This window comes from Vicugna pacos, chromosome 33 (assembly GCF_048564905.1).
Source record: "Vicugna pacos chromosome 33, VicPac4, whole genome shotgun sequence".
NCBI classification, from domain to species: Eukaryota; Metazoa; Chordata; class Mammalia; order Artiodactyla; family Camelidae; genus Vicugna; species Vicugna pacos.
The window spans coordinates 282,615-305,990 of NC_133019.1; the positions used below are offsets into that span (position 1 = coordinate 282,615).

Here is a 23,376-nt window from a genome sequence, read left to right on the forward strand (position 1 = left end):
TAGTGGGCGCGGGGGGCTGCGTTACGACTCAAGGCGCCTACGCGAGGAGTCGGGACTACAACTCCCAGAGAACCCGGGGACGCGGCGCGCGCGGGGCGAGGGTGGTGGGACAGTGAGCCCGGGAGCGCTGCGGGGCGGGCTGTGCGCGATGGGGGCGTAGGTAACGGGGGAGGAGTCCGCGGCTCGACTCTGGCTGGGTGCTCCTCGCGGGGACCCCGGCTCCTCGCAGGGACCCTCGCAGCCCTCCGCCCGGCTCGCGCGGGCCTCTGGCGGACAGAGTCGCACGAGGCGCTGTCGGGCGAGGGGGAGACCATGCCGAGACCCCGGAAGAGGCTGGCGGGGGCTGCTGGGCCAGGTGAGCTGCGCCTCTACTGCAGAAAGGCAGGACTTTTCCCCAGGCCCTTTTAGTGCCGGTACATTCCGCCCCTGCGTGTGGGGAGAGACCTCGGGGGATTGTTTTTCGGTGCGATATTCCTAATTGCCCTCTATCTTCTCCACTCTACCCGCCAAGCTCATGCCCAAGGCCCCTTCTGCTTGTTAGTTCTTTCAAGCAGTAGCTATTTGGTAAGCACAGAAGATCGGGATACAGGCTGGCACGTGCTGAGGCCGAGCGTGTACGGTTCCTGCTCTCAGGGGAAAAGCAAACGTGAAAGGGCCTGGGAAACTGGATTGTTAGGGCTGTGCGGGCAGGGAGGAATCAGGGCACGCTCTGACAAGGAAGAGGTTTTGAGTCCAGCCATAAAGACTGCAGAGCTTCCTGCAGGCAAGGAAAACGAGATGTCTTTTTTATATTCACAAGAATGAACGGCATTCTGAGTGGAGGAAGAGCAGGAGCAAAGCAACTAAAGGTGAAGAAAGTAATGGCAAGGGTTTCAGGTTGATGGTGTTTAGACGCGTGCCTGTTACCTCCAGTGGGACCACTGGAAACTTGGAAGGCCCAGACTACCAGACATGGAGAACGATGGCTCATGTGGAGGCTGGACTCAGTCCAGAGGCGGGTAGGATGGTCATTAAGTGGGGCTTCACATAGACCAGAGCGACAGGTCCTGATTGTGTTGGATGTGTAATCTGGGACACATCCCGATGAAAGGGACATCTCATAGGTAATACAGGTTAACGAAGTTACAGTTAGGGTCACACAGAGCTTAGCATTTGTCACATAGGGTAAAACACAATCTTTACAATGTTCACAAGACTCTACGCGAACTGTTTTATTCGACTCCTCTTGGCACCTTCAAGGAGCAGGGAAGAGGCAGGCCACAGAGCACAGTAAGCGAGAACCAGAAGTCCGAGGTGAAGACGGTAATAGGTGGTGTTTATTGAACACTTGTGAGTACACCAGGCCATGTAACCATCGAAACAAGTCCTCGGAGTGCATGTTCAGTCTCCTTGCTGGAGAGAGCAGCCTGAGCGAAGGCACAGGAGAGTGACAGAGAGAAAGCACTCACTGACCGCTTAACAGTTGCGGGAGGCGATCTTGCCCACGGAGCAGGTAGTCCAGGAGACAGCCTGTGAGGAGGGCGTTCTTGTCCGTTTTCGTAGGTGAGAAACCCGGGGTCAGCAGTTAAGGCGCTCCTGACACATGCAGGATTTGAGTCCAGCACTGACTCCAGGGCATGTGCTCTCCTTACAACAGAACGTTCTCTCAGTCAAGCAAGACAGCTCTCTTCTTTTTGCCTCTATTGCAGACAAGAAGGGGCCAGAAGGAAAACGTGCCAAAACGGAGGCCCCAGGTGAGGCACTGGCCAAAGTGGAGAACTCCAGCCTTCAGAAGACTTCAGCCTCTAAAGACTGTGGGGAGAATCTAAGCAGGTACTGGCTGATGAAGTCAGAGCCAGAGAGCCGGCTGGAGAAAGGCGTAGATGTGAAGGTGAGGTCGGTGCTTGCCTCGAGTCCATCACCAGCTTCTCTTGGAAGGGTAGGGAGAAGGCAGTAAGGAGTGAAAGCAGCAGGATTTGCTACCAACAGCTGTCTGTCCTGTGATCGCCCAGGGAAGGGGCTGGAGGCTTTCTGTAGGAAGGTCAGATGTTGCTGTTGTAACTCTCCTCTTGTTACAAGAAGGGGGCCACAGACTACATGTGTCTATGTTCTAATAAATGGTGTGGCCAAGTTCCACTGAAACTATGAACATAATCGGTCTTGTTGCTAGATCTGGCTTGAGGGCTGGGGTTTGCTAACCCTGATCTAGGCAGCAATCTTGGTTGCCTTTGTCTTGCCACCTGCCATGCTCCTAGGTGTCTGTCTCCCTGCCAGCAGCTGGTCTATGTTCAGGGGACAAATGTAAATCAATCATCATCAGAGCCTGGAGAATACGTAGAGATAGTACAGAAGAGATACATATTTCAATGAGTGAAATACGAATAACAAGAGGACTACTTTATCATTTGGGTATCCATTCAACTCATCTCCTTGAAGAGCAAGGATGAGGGGTAACATAAGGCTTACCTGCATTTGCCCAGTATAAGTGGCTCTGTAGAGCTGCTTTCCAGCAAACTACCTGCTTCCACTGTAGCCAGCAGCCCCTCAGTGTAGGGAAAGAAACCGTCTCCTTCCATGTGTTCTTACCAGTTGGCCCAGAACTGTTTGGTGAGTGACTTGGTTTTCTCCTCGCCTAGTTCAGCATCGAGGACCTGAAAGCACAGCCTGAGCAGACGGCGTGCTGGGATGGCGTTCGCAACTACCAGGTAAGAGGGTGCGAGCTGGACCGCAGACCCGGGGAAGCGAAAGCCTGCCTCCTCCTTGCGACTCATTCAGCAGCAAAATCTCTTGGCCAAGCTTGCTTTTAACAGATATCTTCACTGCTCTGACTGCATGCAGTTTTCAAGTGGCTGTGTTCTAGCCAGTGTCCTGATACGAGTCTAGGCACAGGGCAAGAAGTGAATTGAACTGGGGGGAGGTTGCAAAGGAAGTCTCACCTAATAAAAGCAGACCTGACTTCTGGGCTAGTCTCTTCCAGCCGGTGGGGAGGACAGTTCTGTCGTCTCCCCTGAACAGGCCCGGAACTTCCTCAGAGCCATGAAGCTGGAGGAAGCAGCCTTCTTCTACCACAGCAACTGCAGAGAGCCAGGCATTGCAGGACTCATGAAGGTCAGTCATACGGGGTTAGCTACGTGACAGAAGGAAGCGCGCACTCCCCACCTGCTGTCGCAGGAGTGCGGAACGGGGCAGGCCTCCACTTCAGGCCCCACTGGCACAGACTCTCCATTCACTCAGAAACAGGCCCAGTGGCAGCTCTCCCAGGCGAGGAGCTACCGGGACGAACCTGCCTGTAGGGGGAGAAACAGTGGCACCAACAGGCTGTAACACTTCTAAGGGTTTGTCAAAGCAGGGCCAATTCTTCCGTGGTTACTTCCCAGCACCTGGGCCCTTGCTGGCGCGACAGCAGGACAGGCGGGCGAGAACGGGCAGGGTGAGAAGTGACAGTTGGACTGGAGACTGGCCGTGGAGCTGACTGTGCAGGTGAACAAAGACTTGGTTCTGGTTTCAGATTGTGAAGGAGGCTTACCCCGACCACACACAGTTTGAGAAGAACAGCCCCCATTATGATCCATCCAGCAAAGAGGACAACCCCAAATGGTCCATGGTAAAGACTACTGTTTTTCCTATTTTATGAGAGGGAGAGGATGGACAGAGGGAGGAAGGAGGTCTGGGTGTCTTCAGGTCAGGGTACAGAGCGCAGCACGCTCCCTCGGGGGCTCCCTGACTGGAGGGAGGGACAGACCACGGGCAGCCAGGCCCACAGCACCTCCTGCAGGCAGCTGAGCCCCCCAGGCAGGCAAGCTGGACGCGTCCTCTTGCCCCTCCCGCTGTCATGTAGGTGGATGTGCAATTTGTGCGGATGATGAAGCGTTTCATTCCCCTGGCTGAGCTCAGAACCCATCACCAAGCCCACAGAGCCACTGGTGGCCCCTTAAAAAACATGGCGCTCTTCACTCGCCAGAGACTCTCGGTCCAGCCACTGACCCGAGGTAAGAACGGCCCTTTCCTTTTGACCTGGGACTCCCCAGAGAAGTGGCTCTGTCCCGAGGGGCCCGGCACAGCAGTGCTGGGCACACAGGGACACGCCTGGCTGGAGAAATGCACCCCGCTTCCCTGTGGAGGGAGATGCCAGCCTCGTTCTTCCCTTCCTTCTCGCCCTTTTCCATAGAGGAGTTTGACTTTATTCTGAGCCTGGAGGAGGAGGAGCCGAGTTAACTGACCGCTGCTGGACAGCACAGGGTGTGAGGCGCACTCGGCTGTGCTCCCCTGGGGTTGTGTCCAAGGGTGGGCTTGGTGTACTCGTCTCAATAAAACGTTAATGTCAAAGCTGGAAGCTGCTCTCTTACAGCAGCAGTGGGTGTGGTGGGACATCTCACATCCCCTCAGCGAAATGCAGGGCTCCCCTGCTGCCCCGCACCACAGCATGTGCCCAGTGTGGGGCTCCATCTGGTGACATCTGCTGAAATGACTCTGTCCTTCTGCCCCAGCCTTCCTCATCTGCCCCTCACGTATCTGGCCCCATCGGGGTTTAAACCAGCAGTTTCAGGACAAGTTGCCAGATGGGGTGAAACCAGAATTCCTTTCTCAGCCATGTGCTTGTCTACAACCGGCCTTGTTGTTCACCAGGGGCCACAGACATGGAGACGGCAGGTGTTGTGTGGGTCTGAGTGGGGGTCTCCCCATGTGTGCAATGGGGCAGCGTAAGGAGAGACCACAGAGCCTGGGGGACCAAGGGCACGTGCCTCCGAGCCCAGGGCCTGCTTTAATTAGACAGCTGAAACAAGAGTTCTTGGTTGAAAACACAGCCACTGGAAAGACGACACGTCGAGACACTTGTGAAAATCCCCCAGGGAAGGGGACCTTGGAAGGAGGGGCAGGGATCTCCCCATGCTCCCTGGATGGACAGAGGGGCAGAGAATGGGGGCACGGGGAGAGCAGAAGGCCTGGCCTCTGCACAGCTCCAGAGTCAGAGCAAATCCGGTCTTCTGTTCCCTCAGGACAACAGACGACGGGTCTGAGATGTGGGGGAGCTGGGGAGGGACTCTGCTGTCAGCTGGGAGGCAGAGGCTCCATGGGACACCAGCCAGCATGGGGGCATGGGAGAGCTGAGTCTCTGACCCGGCGGGGACACAGCCCTGCCTTCTTCACACACTTGGGGCCCGACCCTGATTGTGTGCTGCTGGGGGGTCCTGTTCCTTTCCTACAGGGCTGTGCTGCCCCAGTCCCCCTCAGGTGCCACCCGTAGGCATTCCCTCCAGTCAGGTCTGATCCACCAGCCCTGCCCAGTCAGGGTCCGTGACTGCACTGATTTCTGAGGAAAAGAGGGGTCCCCATGTCCCACACTAACTGAGAGGACACACAGGAACCAACCTCTGTGCTTCCCAAATGACAGACCTCAGACCGCCAGACAGTGCACTTGCAGGCCACCGGGGTCGGTTTGGTCTTTCTAGAAGGGAGAGCAGTTCCTGGTCTCAGTGAGGCAGGAAGGATGTCCGCGTTAACACAACAGGCCTGGGCCCAGTGCGGCAGGGGGCCTTCCCCTGCTCTAGCCCGGCCAGAATGTCCATGCAGGGGGTTTCTGTGTTTGTGCCTTTAAAGAAAACCTCAGTGGTCCCCAACTCTGGTCAGTCATCTGGTGGAGCCGGCAGGCAGAGTCACTGTGACGCTGTGGCAGGTCTGCTGAGCCCCCCCCACATGGCCTGTAGGGAAGGCGCGGGCAAGAGCCTGAAACCCAGCCCCAGTTCCCAGACACGAAATGGAGAGCAAGGGGATGCGGGCCCACCCGGGAGGCAGAGGGGGCAGGCCCTTCCTGGGACCTTCTCCAGGGAAACAGGCACCTGGCTGGGGCCTCAAGCAGCACTGAAAACCTCCCCGCTCAGGGCTGCCCTCCGCCACGCACAGCACCTCACTTCCCCACCCGAGTCCCACCCTACTGCCATCCACACCCGACACCAGCCCCAGGTGTCCCTGTGCCCAGAGACAATCAGCCACAGGCCCTTCACAGACTCTGTCCAGGACAGTACTGACAAGAGTCTACAGAAGATGGAGGAGCGAGGTGCTGGGTCCCAGAAAGGGGGGCTTGGGGAAACCTCAGAGCACTACACCTGAGACTCCCGAGGAGGCAGCTTCCTGGTCTGGAGTCTCCCTGCTGCCACTCAGGACAGGGCAGGCCTGCCGCCGCTGCCATGACCTCAGGGACAGGAGGGGAGTCAACGACGTGACCACCCGGGCCCTGCTGGCAGCTCTGAGTCCTGGGACGGGCTCTGACCTGTCCCCGGAAGCTCAGAGAGCCAGGGGCCACGGGGCTTGCCCTCCGCACCCCAAGAAGGTGTCAGGCAGCCCCACACGGAAGGCCTGCAAGTGGCTCTCTCCCCAGATGCTACCCTCCCTAGTCTAACGTCGGCACAGGAGCCCAGAGGGACCACTTCCCAATCCCAGCCCCTTGGGTTCTTCAGAAAAAAGAATTTACGTCAAAAACACAATTTGTTTTCAGGTTGCGAGTAACGGGTCAGCTGAGCATCACACTGGCCTGCCCTGGGCACCAGCGTCTGGCAGACCAGCGCTCGGTGGAAGCCCAGCAGCTCGCAGCCCTGGGCCTACTGTCTGCTGTTGCCGTCCGACAGCTGGCCGGGGGTCCGCACCTCCCCCAGGGAGGTCGTGCCCTCGAAGCGCTGTGAGGCGATGGCTGCCTGGTGGGACATGCTCTTCCGAACAATGTCGCCCTTCCGCCACAACACCACCTCCTGCAGAGTGGGAAGAAGTGGTGGGGGTGGGAAGACGTGAGGCGGCGGGGAGACGCAGTGGGACGGGGAGGGGTTTCCCAGGGGCTCTGACATCTTCCTGGGGATCTCAGGCAAAAACCTCTGCCCATCTCTCAACAAAGACAGCAGATGTCCGTAACCCCCAGCCCTGGGGCTCCCGGGGATGGCGTGGCTGGGAGGGCAGAGTGGCCACAGGGGCTGGGTGTCCACGGGTCCCTCGTCCTGGCTGCGGGGCTCTGGGTGAACCACCACTTGGCACAGAGACTAACCAGCTGTCTCCCCGGCCCACCTGGACCTGGTCTGGCAGGATGCCCCACCCCCGCCCCGGTTCACCTGCTGCTTGAAGTAGCGCCGTTCCTCCTCATCGATCAGCACCAGGTTGAGGTAATAGCGCACTGAGAACTTCTTGTTGATGTCCCGCATGGTCGGGGTGAGCTCGTAGCCTGCCAGGAAGAGCCGGATCGGGATGGACTCTCCTGCAAGGACAGGTGAGCATCAGAGCAAGGGGTAGAGCGACCCCCACCAACACTAGGCAGGGAGGCGCCGGGCGTAGCAGGGACCCCAGGCCCAGGCATTCTCGGACGTGGCCTGCTGCCTGCTGCCCACGGACTGGCTGAAACAAAGACATGGCTTGGCCATTCTGTTCTGGCCCTGTCCTGTCTAACGAACGTCCTCTGCACTGAGACCCTACAGAGACAGTGCAGCAGGGAGCGCGGACAGCACAGGAGGAAGAACAAGGCGTCTGCAGACTCATGCAGTGTCTTTGCGTTGGGGTTTGAGAGCCTGTGGTCAGACCCCCAACTATTCATGTGCCCCTCCCTCCGCCCCTCCCCAAATGCGCCTCCCCTCTGACGGGCTTGCAGGGCTTGGTGGTCTGCAGAACAGGAGAGCCTTGCTCTGGCTCTGGCTCCCCAGAGATGGCCGCTTGACTAAGTCTGGTGCTCCCGTGGCCTTGAACCTTCTCACAGAACTAGGAACTAGGAATCCAGACTACGCTGTAACTGCAAACGCCTTCCTGCTCTGAGCCTCCCCTAGTGCAAGTTAGGGCAGTAACTGCTGGAAGTGCAGAGTGAAGGTAAGTGTGAGGCTTCCCCACCGCATGCTGCCCGTCAGTGGTGCAGGGAGGAGGGCCCCCACCGCCCCCTGCAGGCTGGGAGCCGATGGAAGAGTGGTTGGGCTGGCTCAGCCCTGTCCTGAGGACGCAAGGGTCTGAGAAGCCTAGACACCACTCCCTTCATGGGGACCAGGCAAGATAAACAGAACAAGGCCCTGGGAGCAGCGGGCGCCCCAGATGGAAACACATCCTTCGTCACAGCGGCTGCAGAGCCCAGGAAGACCGTCCATGCCTGCTCCTCCCAGCAACCACCCCCGTCTGTCCTGGAGCCCCCACGGCCGCTGGAGCCCTGGGGGTGCTGGCTGGGTGGCTGCTCTTGGCAAGCAGACTCAGAGAATGAGTCATTTCACCTGAGCTAGAACTAAGGAGAAGTGACTCTTCTGCTGTAAGCTCTCGCCCACTAGCAGCAAAGAAAGGATGTCAGTAAGAAAAAGTAATAAAATGTTCAAACTGTGTCTGCTAAACTAGCACTTTTCAAACATGTTTTGTTTTTCAAGAGGCATGACTATTGAGACGCAATCTCCAGTCCTAGCTCAGTCTACAGACAAGTCCAGGTGGGTCCCTCCTGGGAGATGGTGGGTGAGGGCCTCCCCACCTGCTCACTGGGCCCACAGTGCCCGAGGTCAGGGAGGTACGGGCTGGCCCCAGAAGCCCACCTTTCGTGGGGGTGCACCCCCCGAGCCCTACACGTGCCTGAGCCCAGCTCTCCCGGGGGCGCATCCCCCCCCAGCCCAGCTCTCCTGGGGGCTGTCACCACCCCCAGCCCAGCTCTCCCCACCCCCAGCCCAGCTCTCCCAGGGGCCGTCACCCCCCTCCAGCCCACCTCGCACGGGGGCGCCGTCCATGATCTCGTACTTGGCGATGGTGTCGTTCTCGTGGTACACGTTGGGGCCCGTGCCGGTCGTCTCCCGCTTGATGATGTCGATCTCCATGTGCTTGATCTTGATCCTCACCAGCAGGAAGTAGATCTTCCCCACGATGACGTCTTTCAGGTGGTATCTGCCAGGAGGAAGCACAGACGCAACGTATGGCCAGCGGCCGACCCCACACGTTACAGGCGCCTCTTTTTCTTCCCATGCAGCGTGGAGATAATAGCAGACTAAACAGAGCTCAACGTGAAAAGCATCCTGGTTCCCGCACGGCGGGTGAGACGGAGGCACAGCACACACCCAGACCCCTGCCAGCCGTGCTGCAGGACCACCCGGCCTGTTCCAGACCCCTCACAGCGCCACCTGCAACTCCGAGGGCATTCACCCTGCGTGCTTTCGCTTCCTTTATCCCTCTGGCACTAGCGTGTGTGTTTTTCAGATACCCAAACATGTGAGAGGCCTGGCCCAGCCCACAGGAACCAGGCCCGCTCTTCCTCCCTGAGCCCCACAGCACATCTTTGTGGCCCATGGTGAACTGCGGCAGGCTGCCTCCCGACTCCCCGGCTTCTGCCTGGGCCCATCAGCAGTACGGCTGCTCTGCACCAGGCATGGCCGGCGGCTCAGGACCAGGGTACAGGGTACAGGGTGCTGGCGGGGCTTCAGGGTTCAGCCTCCTGCATTACAGGTGCGGAAAGGGAGTGCAGAGGAGACAGGTAATCTACCAGGATCTGAGAAGGGGTGGACACAGGGTGTGAACCAGGTTCCCGACTCCCAGGCCTGCGTCTCCCAGCTGTTAAGTGCCACCTTTCTGCTTCTGACCTCACTGGGGAGACCGCAGACTCCCAAGGGCACTGAGAGAAGCAGCCACTCACAGCATTTCAGAAGGAAAGCTTACTGAGCACAGACTCTTGGGGTTTTCAGATGTTTATGAACTGGACGCTCCTTTACTCCGGATGAAATCTTACGCATAAGAAACACAAAGGAGCCGCTCTGGGGGGCCCCAACCCCCGTCACTGCACCCTTCTACGGACCTGATCCAAACCCCTCATTTTTCAGATGAGAAACCCAAGGTACAGAGGTTTCAGGCCCTGCTAACCCGAGCCCAGGTCCCCAGTGGCAGAACAGGACGCTGTCCTAAGCTCCAGCCTGAGCACCCGCGATGCGGCCTGACCTGCAAGGGCAGGGCCAAGTCCGGCCCATCCGATCTCTGCGTCTCAGGCTCCACTTGGTCTCAAGCACACTGCAGGCTGGCGGCTACAGAGCTCCTACAAGGTGGCACTGCCTGCGGGTGCCCTTCACCAGGCGTGGGGGTGCTGGCAGGCAGGCACTTTGGGGGCTTTGCCCTAGGAAGGCCTGCCAGGCCCCGAGACTGAGAAACGGGAAGGAGCCTGTTCCCAACTTGTCCCGCCTGTTCCATACGTTGCCCTGGGCTCCAGGCTGAGGGCAGGGGAAAACGCAGTTCCCCCTTCACAGGAGAGCTGCCTGGCTCAGCCTGCTGCCCTGAGCCTCTGGATGACAGCAGGTCTGAGGTGAGGGGCTCCCCCAGGGAGAGTCCTCATTAGAGACTCATTTTTTTAGCTCTCTGTGAATAGACTTTCACGCCTACACATTGGATTCTCAGGCATTTTCAGGCATGTATTATACTGGAAAGATGCTCGTGGCACATTTATGAACTGTTGGTAAGTTTCGTGATGGACAAGCACGTAAGCGTTTTGATGTTCTGACAGGAAGCATGGTTTCAAACATACATGACCAGTTAAAATAATTTAAAGGCCTTTATCAAAAAAGCACCAGGTACTCTGTGCTGTGATTCATTCTGGCTCAAGGTGGAGGCAGTAAACGGTGTTTGTTTCCCGCTTTTATTTCTAAGCACACACTGTACACGGGCTACAAATGGCAGTGGGGTGGTGTTCTGAGATTATTCTCATCAGTGGGAGGAGACAGCTGTGCCTAGAATCCAGAACAGATACCTTAAAGTCAGCTGTGCTGGACCCGGGAGGACATCATAGACGTCTGACGTAAGCTTGCCGTCTTAATGTAACGCCGTGTAGTTTAAGCAGAACGACGTTGTTTCCTGCTCAGCCTACTTGAGCAGCCTGGTGCACACAGTCACCGGGCCACTTCTGCGGTGTCCCTGCCGCCGGTCCCCACGAGCCCCCACGCAGCCGGGCCCCTGGCACTCACTTGGACTTATTGTACTCGAACTCGATGTGCAGACAGTCCTCGATCCCCACCTCCATCTTGATGGAGGAGTTCAGCTCCGGGTACGTGCTCAGGGTGTGAACCACGATGTCTGTCTCCTTGACCACATCGTTGAGGCGCCGGCTGATGGTGGCTCGGAGGAAATACCTGGAGGAGAGGGGCGTGCGGTGAAGGGCCGCTCCCCGTCCCTCGCCCAGCCGGCCGCAGGAGTGCCCTGGACAGTGGGCAACTGGGGGCTTTGAATTTCTTTGAGAACTCACCTCTGGGGACCCTCCTCCCAGGAAAAGGGCACTTATACACAAAATTCTGCAGTTACAATTCCAGGGAGATCAGAGTGCCTCCCCCAAGCCGTCTCCGAGCCCAGGATGCTGCCCGAGTAAAGGTGACTTCTCTGCCTGCACCTGACGGCGGGCTGCACCTGGTCGTGGCCCCGCCCGCCACCTGCGTGCACCAAGTACAGGCTCTATTTCCACGACTGACTCCTGGCTCTTTGGCACAGAGATCTCATCCTCTAATGTTTGCATACCATTAATCTAACAATATTCGATTGATAAGTAGTTTTCAACCAGCCGTCCCAGTTAAAAGAGAGGACTAAGTAAGGGAGAAATTAAGTCAGCAATTCAGCCAGGCATAGGACAGACAGACAGACAGAGCATCCCGGGATGCTCACAGTGCCTGGCAGAGATGGGAAAGCAACAGAAAAACTGGAACACAGGGCAAGTGCTCACTCCAATGCAGGATCAAGCGCTGCGGGGCGCCGGTTTGTTCAGGAGGAGCGAGCCTTAGAAGGAGAGCCGTGGAGGGTGGGCCGTGGTCTGAACAGGGATGGTCTTGGGCTGGGGTCCTGGGGACACGTTAGAAAGCAGTGGCCCTGTGGGTGGTGGGCCAAGCCTGACTGCTGGCCAGGGCTTCTGCATGGCCTCCCCAGCACCCTGTCCTCATGACTTAACTCTGCGCCAACCCTCAACCGGGGAAGAAACGGCCCTTTACTAAAGCCGGCTAACCCTGCCTGGTCAAGCAGTCAGGTGTTGATGGAGACAGCTGAGCTGCCCTCCCTCACCGCCCCCAGGACCGCTCCAGCCCCTCTGACTGCTCAGGCTCTCAGGTCCCTGCCCTGTGGACACGTTGCTTCCACGTCGAGACACGGCTCCCTCTCTTCTCTGCCCCATGCTGCTCAAGTAGGGAAAGGACACATGTCCCTCCCCCCAGCCGCGACGCTCACTGGAACCGCCCAGGGCACATCCAACAGGAAACTGCCCCTGGAGAGGGACACAGGGTCGACATTTTCAAAGGCCCCCAACTGGCTCTAACATGGGACCCTTGGTAGAGAACTACTGGCATCTTGACCCTTCAACTTTTCCAAAATTTTCAACACATCCAACCTCTCTCCCACTAAAGCATTTTTCCTTGGAGTTTATAAAAACCCATCACCATCATTCAAAAGTTCACAAACGATAAACACCGGAGAGAGTGTGGAGAAGAGGGAACCCTCCTACGTTGCTGATGGGAATGTAGTTCGGTGCAGCCATTATGGAAAACAGTATGGAGATGCCTCAAAAGACTGAAAGTAGACTTACCATATGATCCAGCAATCCCACTCCTGGGCATGAATCTGGACCGAACTCTAATTTGAAAAGCCGCATGCGCCCCAATGTTCACAGCAGCACTATATACAATAGCCAAGACATGGAAGCAACCTAATGTCCATCAACAGATGACTGGATAAAGAAGATGTGGTGTATTTATACAACGGAATACTATTCAGCCATAAAAAAGAAAATAATGCCAGTGCAGCAACATGGATGGGCCTGGAGATCGTCATATTAAGTGAAATAAGCCAGAAAGAGAAAGAAAATTACCATATGATGTCACCCATATGTGAGCTCTAAAAAAATGCCACAGGTGAACTTATTTACAAAACAGAAACAGACTGCTTGGGGAACTTTCACGTTCTCCCTCTGCCTGTGTAATGGCAACAAGCTCTCAATCTGGAGCGCTGGCTAACGTTCCCATTTTAACCTGCTCTCTCAGCACGAAGCCAGAAGTCCTCCTCTAATTGGACACTAACATGTTTCTTTTTCACCGTGGTAAAATACAAAATACAGGTGCAGAGCACGCACCCCGAACAGGCCCTCCTGCAAGAGAACTCTACTGAGCTGAGGGCACCGGGCAGCAGCAGACACAAGACAGACCCCGCAGGCCCCAGAGGTGACCAGTGTCTGCAGAGCACACCTTGCTGCACCCCCCTGCCTGTGCCTCCTGCAACTTGCCTCCCGAGAAACGTGGGTTGTCTGGCTACTTCTCTGCACAACTGCTCCTCCTCTGGCAGGATGCCGCGAGCCCAGGTTCTCACCACCCAAGTGCTGGGCCGGGTGCTGCTGGACGTGCGGCACCCGTGGGGAGAAGCCTGTCGTGCGCCTCGCGCTCACCTGTCCTCCGCCACTCTGATCTGCAGGGCCCAGCAGACGAACTGAAGAAGAGTGAAGGAAGTCTCTTCCTCTCCAACAACAGAGGTAAGGAAACTGAGCACCTGAGCCATTTTCAGGTGCACAGTTCAGTGGCATGAAGTACGTTCGTGCTGTTGGACCTGGAGCCAGGTCCACCTCCACCTCCAGCTGTCCTTCGACTTCCCCAGGTGACACTCTGCCCCGCTAAACACTGGCTCCCCCAGCGCCACCCTCAGCCCCTGGCAGCCACCACCTGCTCTGTCTCCGTGATTTTGACCAAGTGCCTAAAGTAAGTGGACAGACTGTGTTTGTCTCTGTGTTGGGGTGACATTCTCAAGGCCCGTCCGTGCTGCCACGGCATCAGGACCCCCGTCTCCGATGCTGTTGGCTGTGTGTCTGTCTGGTCCATTCACTCGTCTATGCACAGGCGGTGCCCACCTTCTGGGTCCTGTGGACAGTGCTGCTACGGGCGTGAGTGCACGTAAATCTGTTTAAGTCCTTGCTTTCCCTTCTGGACTTACACAAGCGGCACTGATGAATCAGATGGCAATTCTACTTTAAATATTTCAAGAAATCGCCATACTGTTTTCAATGCCTCTCTTTCTGACATAAAACATTTCTGAGAAATCTACTGCAAAAAATAAAATTAAGCAACAGTACACCCCAGTGCTGAGCTTAGGTGATGACTAGCTCGCCCTCACTGCAGCTTCTTCTGAGCGCGATCAGGCGACGCTGTCTGAGTACGGCAACCTCAGTGTGGCAACCTCAGTGTTTAGACCTCTCTGCAAAGACCAAAAAAGAAGAGGCTGCAGTTCCTCTCCTGCTGGGAGGGGGAGACCAGGGAGACGGGAGGAGAGGGAAGACCCTGCTGTAGCCCAGAAGGTCCCTCACCCAGGCCTCAGGTGATGACCAGGCCTGGAGCCAGGTGTCCAGAATACCACCACACACCCCGGAATCAGTCCCCGCCTTCAGAGTTTCCAAGACTAGAACAGTAAAAACAATGCCATGTACTTAAAGATGGGTAGTAATTTTTTAAGAACTTGTCACACTGTGTTACATGTTATTCTCTCATCACCCCAAAAGCTGGAGAGGGCAGGTGTCCATTTAGAATCCAAACCTATTCCCCACTTCTCCAGCGACAGAGCTCAGGACCACACCTGTGTGTAGGGCTGCACAGGTGTGTGGAAAGAAGCTGCTGGACTTTCAGGAACTTGACGTACCAGTCGTTAAACAGCATTTACACTTAAATGACACATATTTACAGTGAAAAGAATGACTAAGTCACTAAAAACAAAGGTATCACATACTAGGACCCACTGCCTCCTTCCTAATGATCCTGGTAGGCCCCGGCTCTCTCTGCTCCCGGGGGCGCTCCTGCCCGGTCTGCACAGGTGATGCTGTGGGGGGCTGCTCCGCGCTGGGGATGGCTACACTCCAGAAGCTGACAACCCTGCAGACCGGGCCCCCCCACCCCGAGGGCCCCGAGACCAGACACCCCTGCCTCGGCCACCCCTCTCGACACCCACCAGAAAGCTCAGAAATGGGCCGCGTCAAGTCCTCGTCACCCGGGGTCCTTGTCGCCCAGGGCGGCTGCCGGGGGGGGGGGGGAGGGGGCTTGACTTACCGCAGCTTGACGTTCTGCCCGGTGTAGGACTCATAGGGCTTCTCCACGTGCGTGAACTCAAAGTCGAAGGCCTGGGACTGGGTGATCTCCCCGGGCCGGGCCAAGTCTTTCACCAGGGACACAAACTCGTGGTGGTTCCCGCGGTCATAGTAGAGTTCTGCGGAGAGAGCGAGGCCTCCTCTACCAGACCCTGGGCTGTGAGCACCAAGCGGGGCTCCACGTCTGGAAGGCCCCACAGTCTCACTCACCACCCCCTCTCTTCCTGTCCCTTCACTACGGGCCCCCTCCCCTTCCCTTTGCACAGAGGCACAGGGAGCCAGGACACTGGGCAGACCAGGGGGCGGGGGGAAAGGGGGTAAGACCAAGACCACCACAGCTCCTTAAACACATTTTAAAAACTTCTAACTTTTGAAAGCATATCCTCAGTTATTCAATCACATCATCTTTAGAACAACCTTGTGAGATAGCCAGGTCAGGCCCCTCACCCATGTAACAGGTAAGGAAGCAGAGGCCCAGTGGGGGTCAGTGACTGTGGTTCAGTGACTGTGGGTCAGTGAGTGGCCAAGTCACAGGATCGGTGGCAGGGCTGGGATGAGAGCAGGTCTCTTGCTGGACTGGTCTACTTCTGTAAGTTGGCCAAAGGGGCAAGGATACACCCCACTTCCTAAGGTTCTGTGAGCACAGGATCAAACAGGCCCTGACAGACAGCAAACGCTCCAAGTGGGTGACTACCAGCTACGTCCACCCCGGGAGAGGGGTCCATGTGGCTGAGCTGAGCAGGGTGGCCGTGCTACCCCCATATCTGAAGCCGTGGTCCTCCGACTTCTGTGTGCACCGGGACCACGGGGAGGCTGTGTCACAGCACAGGCTGCCCCCCTGCCCCACCAGTGTTCTGATTCAGGGGCTCTGGGGTGGGAACCAAGAATGTACATTTCTAATAAACCCCTGGAGATGCTTCCTGCTCGTCTGGGGACCACAGCCAAGGAGCACCGCTCCACAGCTGTCCTCTCTGGAAGTTCTGGCATTTCTTTACTCCAAGCTCACTTCACCCTCCTGTCCTAGCGTATATGATGCCTGTCTGTACTCTGCTAGTTACGTGTTAACATATGCTACATGCAAGGTCTTCAGAGATAAGGCCTACACCCCCAGCTTCCTGGCACCCCAGTCCCTGGCTGTGCAGGGGGGACACTCAGTACTGACTGTGCTCTACGTGGCCACATTACAGTTGAGGTACCGGCCTTGGGCATTTCCAGGCTCCAGCCCCATGCTTGGCTGCAACCTGCGATAGCAGGACAAGCCACTTGGGAGGAAGGACGGGCACGGTGCGCTCACAGCCGATGCTGCTGGCTGCGTGGGGACAGACGCCCACTAAGCCTGGTCGGCATCTTCAGAGCATGGGGGGTGTCTCTTAGGGACAGTCTGAGCACTAGGGGCAGTGGGGCAGACCGCGGACAGCAAAGGTCTGACCCCCCCAGGATCAAAGCCCTCTTGGGCTCAAGAAGCCAGATCTCTTGCCTCCCCAGAGCCAGTGCAGTGCCAGCCCTGCCCTGGGGGAGGCTCAGAAGGAGAAAATAATTTCAAGAGTGCTTTCAGTCTTGCAGCCCTGGGAGCTGGCCCTGACAACCCATTCCACAGAGCCTGTTCTCCCCGGACGGTGAGATTCTGGGGAACCTGGTGCCCCAGTTCCCAATCACTGGATTCTGGCCACAGTTTCAAGGCTCGGTCCTCAGATGCATACAGCTTGTGAGGCAGCGGCAGTGTGGTGCATCCCAAGCTACTGCTGCCACTTCTGCATGAAGTCCTGCTGTATTCTGTGATCACAGTGGGATGTGGACTTCTGTGCAGTGACACTTTGATCCATCTTATGCTACAAACAATCCACCTTCTCCTCCAAAGGCCAGGTGGTGTCCCAGCAGGCAGCCCCTGGGTAGTGAGTGAGAATCCACAAAGCTGCTAAAAAGGAGATGGCAGTTCAAACTTCGGGGGGAAGCTGGGGAAAGGTGAGCAACCACACTCGTTTTCAAATCCAGTACCTGTGCCCCCAGTGAGGTAAGGAAGGGCAGTGAGAAGGCAGGAACTGAGCCACTGGCCCCGTGGCATGGGCTCCCCTACTCACACCTGCTGGGCCATTGCAACGGGAGCCCCTGTAGCTGGGAACTGACCCCTTTACTGGGGAACCTGGCAGCCCAATTCCCAAGCGCTGGTTTCTGGCCATAGTTTCCAGAGACAGACGGCTGAGCAAAGCCCCAGTGTCTGTGAACGTTAAGTGGGAAATTCCCAGTTTAGAGAGAGATGGTAAGAGAAGGGTGGGAAAATACACAGATGTGATCACACAGCCCAAAGGCAACATGCCGCAGGAGGCAGGGCCTCGGCTGCCGCCCAGCTGGACCAAGCCCACGGGAGACGGCCTCTCTCAGGGCGGCACGTCCTCCCTGCGCCCCCTCACCGAACGTCACGGATGAGTGACCAACGTGTCGTCTGACTGCAGCTCAACTGGGCTCTTTAGTTCATAACTTATAAGCCATTTGCAATGCTTCTGCAAACACCATGGGGAAAAGGGTAGGAACAGCAGCTGTACTTCGCTATTTGCCAGAAGTTTGGTTTCCCCTCGCACAAACTGAAACATAGAACTCACGGCTGACCGGCTGGAGGTGTGGGCCTCTGTTGCATCCCCAAGATGCAGCCACAAGTCATCCTTAGTTCTCCCCAATCTCCACAGGCCCCCGGGACCAGCCACATCAAGCCAGGAGGAACCCATCGGTTCCTTGTTGGATAACTGCCATCTTGGGCCTCTTTCTCTGTCCTACAGAAGGAAATGACTTTTGCAGTCAGGATGTGCTCATGGGGAAACTTGCCACCAACGGCTGGGGCGTGAATCTGCCACCTGGAAGGAAACTGAGCCAGCTCTGCCTCGGGCTCATCCCGTGAAAGCTGCCCTGAGACCTGCTGCTGGGCCAGGCTTCACACTGGTCCTGGAAGAAACCCGAGATGACCAGGGAAAAGGACCTCTTCCTCATCCCGACATTCTGGTGAAGACTGCTGCCTCACACATCCACTCAGACCTCCTGGGCCTGGAAACTCTGGGGGCAGTAGCGGCCCAGGCCGCCCACACCTAGAGGGCCACCAGCTCTGCTCCACACCCTGCAACAACTTATCAATTGGCCAGAATCAATGCATTTCATCCCAGCCTGCTTTCTACTCAGTGTCTCATGGCTTAATGAATTAAAATACAGTAAGCCTCTGGAGTTTTACAAGCACAGGCCTGATATGGGCTGATGAATTTAGATACATTCAGTGGCTCTTTTAAAGTTTTTTAAAAAAAAATACAGATATCTCTTTGGCTTTGGGGTGCAGGATTATCAGGTCTGCCTTCTCTGCAAGAGTGACCTTCCAATGACCTTTGTCTCCATTAGTCTCCAAGGTTGCCCAGCTCTGCATTACACCCTCCACGTGTGCTCCCCCGAGGATCCCAACTAACCACGGTCTCTCCATCTTCAGGCCTCCCCCCAGTACTCCTCATGTCCACACTGCATTCTCCAAAAATGCAGGCCATAGAGTGACGTGGGAGATGCCCCAACCACACTTCGTTGGTGTCAGAACACAGACCAAGCTGCTGGAAAGGGCACACCAGACGCAGGAAGAATCCCGACGCGGCTCAAAAACTTACTGGCGATGACCCAGAAACACATATGGCACGGGCAGATAAATCGGGGTCAACGTTCAAACTGCAACACCTTCGAGGCCGGCTCAGCATAGGATGGGCCATGGCCCGACGGCTCTCACCTTCCTATATTCAGGGAGAAACCAGCCTCCACTGGGCCCAGGAGAGTGTGATGGAAGAAGCCCACAAAAGTGAGAAAGGGCACCCAGCAGCAAGGCTTCCCTCGTGGAGGTGCTTCCGCGGCCTGGAGTAGGGGCTGCACCTGCGCCGGGAGGGCACGCCACAGCCTGAGCGGGACGCCAGCCTCCAACAGGCAGCAGCAGAGCAAAGCCGCACCCTCCCACTCCTTTGCTCGGATAACACTCTCAGATCTGACCACCGTGTCCAGGCAGCAGTCACTTCTTGGGCACCCACCTTGTGCTGGCCGCTGGGACCAGAGGTTAGCCACCAGACTGCTGATGGACTGAAGGCAGTCCTTGGCTCCAGGGGCTCAGAACTTAGTGAGGGAGACAAATTGAAAAAAAAAAAAAAAAGAAAAAAGAAATTCACCAGCTTACCCAACTCACTTGCCAAGAGGCACCAACGAGGCCTCCACAAGAACAGCGGACACAATGCTTCAGCTGGCCTGGGGAGGCCAGAGAGGGCTTTCTGCTGGGCGCCATGTCTGCTGGGCTGTGAGAATGAGTGTGCTTAGGTGGAAGGGCATTCCTCCAAGACAGATGTTCACATACAAAGCGAAGATGCCAAGACTCTCGAAGGGATGTGATGTTTTGAGGGAACTACATGTGGTGGGATGAGGGCTGGAGAAAGGCAGCTCAGGACAGAGCTGCATACTCTTCCCCTTCACTAGGGAGCCACTGAGGGGAATTCTAAGGAGCGGCCTGACAGTGCCACAATGCCTTTTTGAAAGTTCACTCTTAAAAAAGATGAACGGAAGGAAAAAGAACACAAAGGCAGGGAGACCAGTTAAGGGACTGCCACACACAGAAACAAGCAGGGTGGCGGCCGTGCCAAGAACAGAGGGGAGCGCAGATCCAAGGAGAGGCTGCCAGGGAGGACCCAACGGGACGCTGGGAGGAGGGACCAAGGGTCCAGAAGCCTCCCAGACTTCTGAGGCTTCAGGGACCCCGGCGACACGTCCAAATGGAGAAAACAGGAGAAGCAGAGGGGCCAGGGCTGGAGCAGGAAAAGAAGGGGGTTTCTGGCTTGAGGGCGTCTCCAAGGGGCCTGCAGGGCGTCACCTGCAGGCAGCTGAAAACACGGGCATGGAACTGAGCAGAGTTCAAATTGGGGAGCCACCTGAGTCTGGGACAACACTGGACTTGTGGGCGCAGGTGACGCTGCCACAGCACAGCCTAGAGTGAGAAGGGAGGGGACAAAAGTGACCCCTCTTCCTACCCGCCTCCAAAACCAAGATCAACACAGGAGCTCTTCTAAGCAGGCCTGGGCCGCTGTGAGGATTGGGGTCTAAGAGGATCGAAGCATCAGGTCACCAGACAGCCGTCTCTGTAAGGACTCCATGGAGACCCTCCTCTCGGGTTGTCCCTCATGCTGGTGGGCCTCTGGAAGAGGTGGACCAGCAGAACAGGGGTCGTTAGCCTGGCATGAATGTCCTGTGGACAGTGTGCAGGGAATCAGGGGTGACGTTTTAAAGATCCAGCCCCTGGAAACTTCTTGTTGGATCAAACTTAACAGGCAAGAGAAGACGATGTGGTCATCTTAACTCCTCTCGTCAGGCACCCATGGCCGGGCCACGCCCTGCACCTCTCATACCAGCGGCTCCAGTCCTCAGGGGCCCAGCAGAGTCAGAGTCATGAGACAAGCATCATTTAACCCACGCACCCTGTCTGCTTGACCCTCAATCATGCAGCAGGCTGTCCCTCTCACTAATGCAGGTAGGATGCATGCACTTCCATCAGGAGGAGAGAGAAATTAATCACAAGAACAAGGAGGCTAATTACATAAACTGCTTCATTTCCAAGCTGTGGAACTCTTCCAGGGAAGCAGGGAAGGGAAGAAAGAAGGAGGGAAAAAAGAACCAAATCCAAGAGACTGTGGTTGATAAGGAGAATAATTTTGAGTTAAAATGGAAACCAATGAGCCAGGTGGCCCCACAGAGTAAGACCGTCTCGTATCACCCGCACGACCAGACCTGAGAATCTGACCAAAGTTCCCCATTTCATGCACAGTCGAGAAAGCAATGGAGCAGAAAACCACGGACCACAACCTCGGGGAAGTAGACTCCAGCGTTGCTGGTGCCCTGAGGTCAGCTCGCTGAGCATCCTGGTACAGAGCACACGCACACCACCCCCGCACGAAGCATGGTCCCTTGACACCTCAGCGTTCTCACCAGGTGACTCTGTTATCACCCCGGCCTCACAGGTGAGAAAGCCAAGGCCCAGAAAGGGGTGCAGCTTCCCCAAAGTCACAGGTCAGCTCAGCCCAGAGTGCTCAGGGACTCATGAAGAGCTGTCAGGGGAGCAGTGAAGGTTCTGAGCAGATTCAGCAGGGGTGCCGTTCTGGGATCCAAGGAGTTAGGCAAGAAAGTGGGCAGTGTCAGCAAGCAGCCTCCTCAAACCCTCTCACTTGCTGGGAGGGAGGCCCTGACACCGTCCCCAGAAAGGAGCATTGCTGGGCGGGGCATTCGGTTACTGCATCGCCCCTGGGTGATGGCATACACACAGACTACACGTGCCTGTCTGCACCCAAAGGAGAGCCAAGGATCCATGCAGTAAGTAACCTTAGCACTACGGCGAGGAAATGCTGATTCTTTTGGGTTCACCCCAGCTAGCCAGGGGCTCCTTACTAGCGGTGATTTTACCTCCTAGGGATGTGAGACATCCCTGTGGCCACACTGGAAGGTGTTTCTGGTCTCTGGTGGGCAGAGGCCGGAGATGCTGTTTAACATCCTACCATGACAAAGACTCATCAGGTTCACAACGTGGACAGCACTGCGGGTGAGAGACCCCACCCAAGCAGAAGCAGGAGAGCAAAGTGAACGGAGCTTGCTCTTCAGCCCTCTTTCTAGGACATAAAAGGCCACTTGTATTCTGGGTTTAAAATAAGAACAGAAAGGTTCCTGTGGGGCCAGCCAGCCTCCAACCTGATCTCCTTTTCTTAAATACCAGAGACTGGGCTGCAGAAGCAGGCCACACAGCTGCTCTCAGTACTGCAGGGCTCCAGCGCATCCCGCCCTGTGAAAGGGGAAGGCAGGTTCTGTGCTGGGCTCTCCAGACAGGACAGCGAGCATCCAAGGAGCTGTCCTAGGAAATCCCCCTAGGAGCAGTCCCAGGCGATCCCGTACACAGGGAGAGCGTGTGGCATGGGGTGTGAATTTTCTGCCAGGGGTTTTTCAGCCCACACAGGTTACTTACTGTGAATCTGCTCCTGAGCCAATGACAGGGGCAATTTATTTCAGGAGTGCCTACGAGTTTTAATAAACACAAGATCCAAACGGCCTTAGAACTGGAGAAAACCCGTGATGACTGGCAGCTCCAAAACCTGTACCGTTGCCGCCCCTTATGTCTATTTGTGGTGACTAGTCACCATGTTTGAAGATTGATTCGGGAAATTCTATTTAATTTGGGTCTTAGGAGCGCGTTTCTTTGTGTTTAAGGAGAAGGTGAGACTACTCAAAACTAGTTCTAATCAAGAAGTCTCAGGCATACTGGCTGGGCGGACAGAAGGGCCGCGCTGGAGTTCGCGGCGCCGCTTCCCCAGCAGCTGGGAGCGAAGGCGGGATGTGAGGGCGGGTGGGCCACCGGGAGAAGAAGGGGCGGGCGGGTGGGCGGGCTCGGCAGCCTCAGCGCGCGGCCTTGACGTGCGGGCGGGCCCAGAGGCACCCAGGCCCGGCCAGCGCACCTGCGGGTCCGGCAGGAGCGGACGCCCAGGCGCGCGCGGGGCCCAGGCCTGCGGCGGGGGCGAGGCGGGCCGGGCGGGGGCTCGGGGCCGGGGTTGGGGGTCAGGGGTCGGGGCCGGGGCGGCCCGGGCCCGCACTCACCGATCTGCCCGATGAACTCGACCTTGATGCCCTGGTGCTCCAGCCGCTTGTTGGGGTTCTTGAGCGCCAGGCTCACCTTGCCGGACACCGTCTCCCCGTCGTAGAAGAGGAAGTACTTGTCCTTCTTCCCGTCCTCCGTCTTGTGCTCGGCCCGCTTCCTGCTGTCCGCATCGTTCAGCAGGATGTCCACCTCCACGCTCTGCCCGAAGCCGAAGAAGCTCATGTCCTCGCCGGGCCGGCCGGGCCTGGGAAGGCCAGGGGGCTGGACGCGGCGCCGACGCCCGCGTTCGCCGAGCCGGCGCGGTTCCCGGGCAGCGCGGAGCCGGCGCGAGGCCCCCGGCCGCCGGTGCGTGCGGCGCCCACCAGCCTGCCAGCCGCCCCGCCCGGGAGCAGCGCCCGCCGCCTCGGCCGCTCAGCGGGACGCCCCGGACTCACCGCGCGCATGCGCACGCCCCCGCCCCTCCGGCCTGGCCGCCGCGCCTTCCGCCGGAGCGCGCACTGCGCACGCGCGCCGAGCGCGCCGCCCGGCCTTCCCGCAGTTGGCATGGCGGCCACGACCTCCTTCCAGAACTCGGGCTAGACGTCCCCCCAAATTCAGAATTAAAGATGTCGCTACTCGATGCTTTCCCCCCCGCTTTTCTTTTATTGTTTTAGTTCGGTAGACAGTAGACGGTAGGCTGCCACCCACATTCGGATGTGTACAATGTTTGATAGCTGTC

At 57.2% G+C, this 23,376-nt stretch overlaps 2 protein-coding genes across 3 annotated transcripts; one reads left to right on the top strand and one right to left on the bottom strand.

The window, feature by feature from the left end:
* The first annotated feature begins 84 nt into the window (after positions 1-84).
* Positions 85-4,305, top strand: THYN1 (thymocyte nuclear protein 1). Of its 2 annotated transcripts, none has more exons than XM_072954153.1 (7): positions 85-355; positions 1,689-1,870; positions 2,616-2,684; positions 2,947-3,087; positions 3,488-3,583; positions 3,818-3,968; positions 4,148-4,305. In XM_072954153.1, the coding sequence occupies exons 1-7, from the start codon at positions 313-315 to the stop codon at positions 4,192-4,194; spliced, it is 729 nt and encodes a 242-aa protein (XP_072810254.1). In that variant the 5' UTR covers positions 85-312; the 3' UTR covers positions 4,195-4,305. The 2 variants fall into 2 exon arrangements, with proteins under 2 accessions (XP_072810254.1, XP_006211698.2); XM_006211636.4 differs by having other exon boundaries at positions 89-355; positions 2,995-3,087.
* A 393-nt stretch (positions 4,306-4,698) lies between these two features.
* On the bottom strand, positions 4,699-23,112 carry VPS26B (VPS26 retromer complex component B). The gene is made up of 6 exons (XM_031670336.2): positions 22,658-23,112; positions 14,997-15,153; positions 10,908-11,072; positions 8,678-8,853; positions 7,074-7,216; positions 4,699-6,722 (listed from the first exon to the last, which is right to left on the bottom strand). Exons 1-6 carry the CDS (start codon positions 22,878-22,880, stop codon positions 6,576-6,578), a joined length of 1,011 nt encoding a protein of 336 aa, XP_031526196.1. The 5' UTR covers positions 22,881-23,112; the 3' UTR covers positions 4,699-6,575.
* Positions 23,113-23,376: the final 264 nt, after the last annotated feature.

Coding starts and splice junctions, on each gene's coding strand:
- VPS26B (XM_031670336.2), bottom strand. CDS start 22,880: ATGAGCTTCTTCGGCTTCGGGCAGAGCGTGGAGGTGGACATCCTGCTG. Junction 15,154..22,657: donor CGAGTTCATCGGGCAGATCG/GTGAGTGCGGGC, acceptor CTCTCTCCGCAG/AACTCTACTATGACCGCGGG. Junction 11,073..14,996: donor GGGCAGAACGTCAAGCTGCG/GTAAGTCAAGCC, acceptor CCTCTCCTCCAG/GTATTTCCTCCGAGCCACCA.
- THYN1 (XM_072954153.1), top strand. CDS start 313: ATGCCGAGACCCCGGAAGAGGCTGGCGGGGGCTGCTGGGCCAG. Junction 356..1,688: donor GGCGGGGGCTGCTGGGCCAG/GTGAGCTGCGCC, acceptor CCTCTATTGCAG/ACAAGAAGGGGCCAGAAGGA. Junction 3,584..3,817: donor ACAACCCCAAATGGTCCATG/GTAAAGACTACT, acceptor GCTGTCATGTAG/GTGGATGTGCAATTTGTGCG.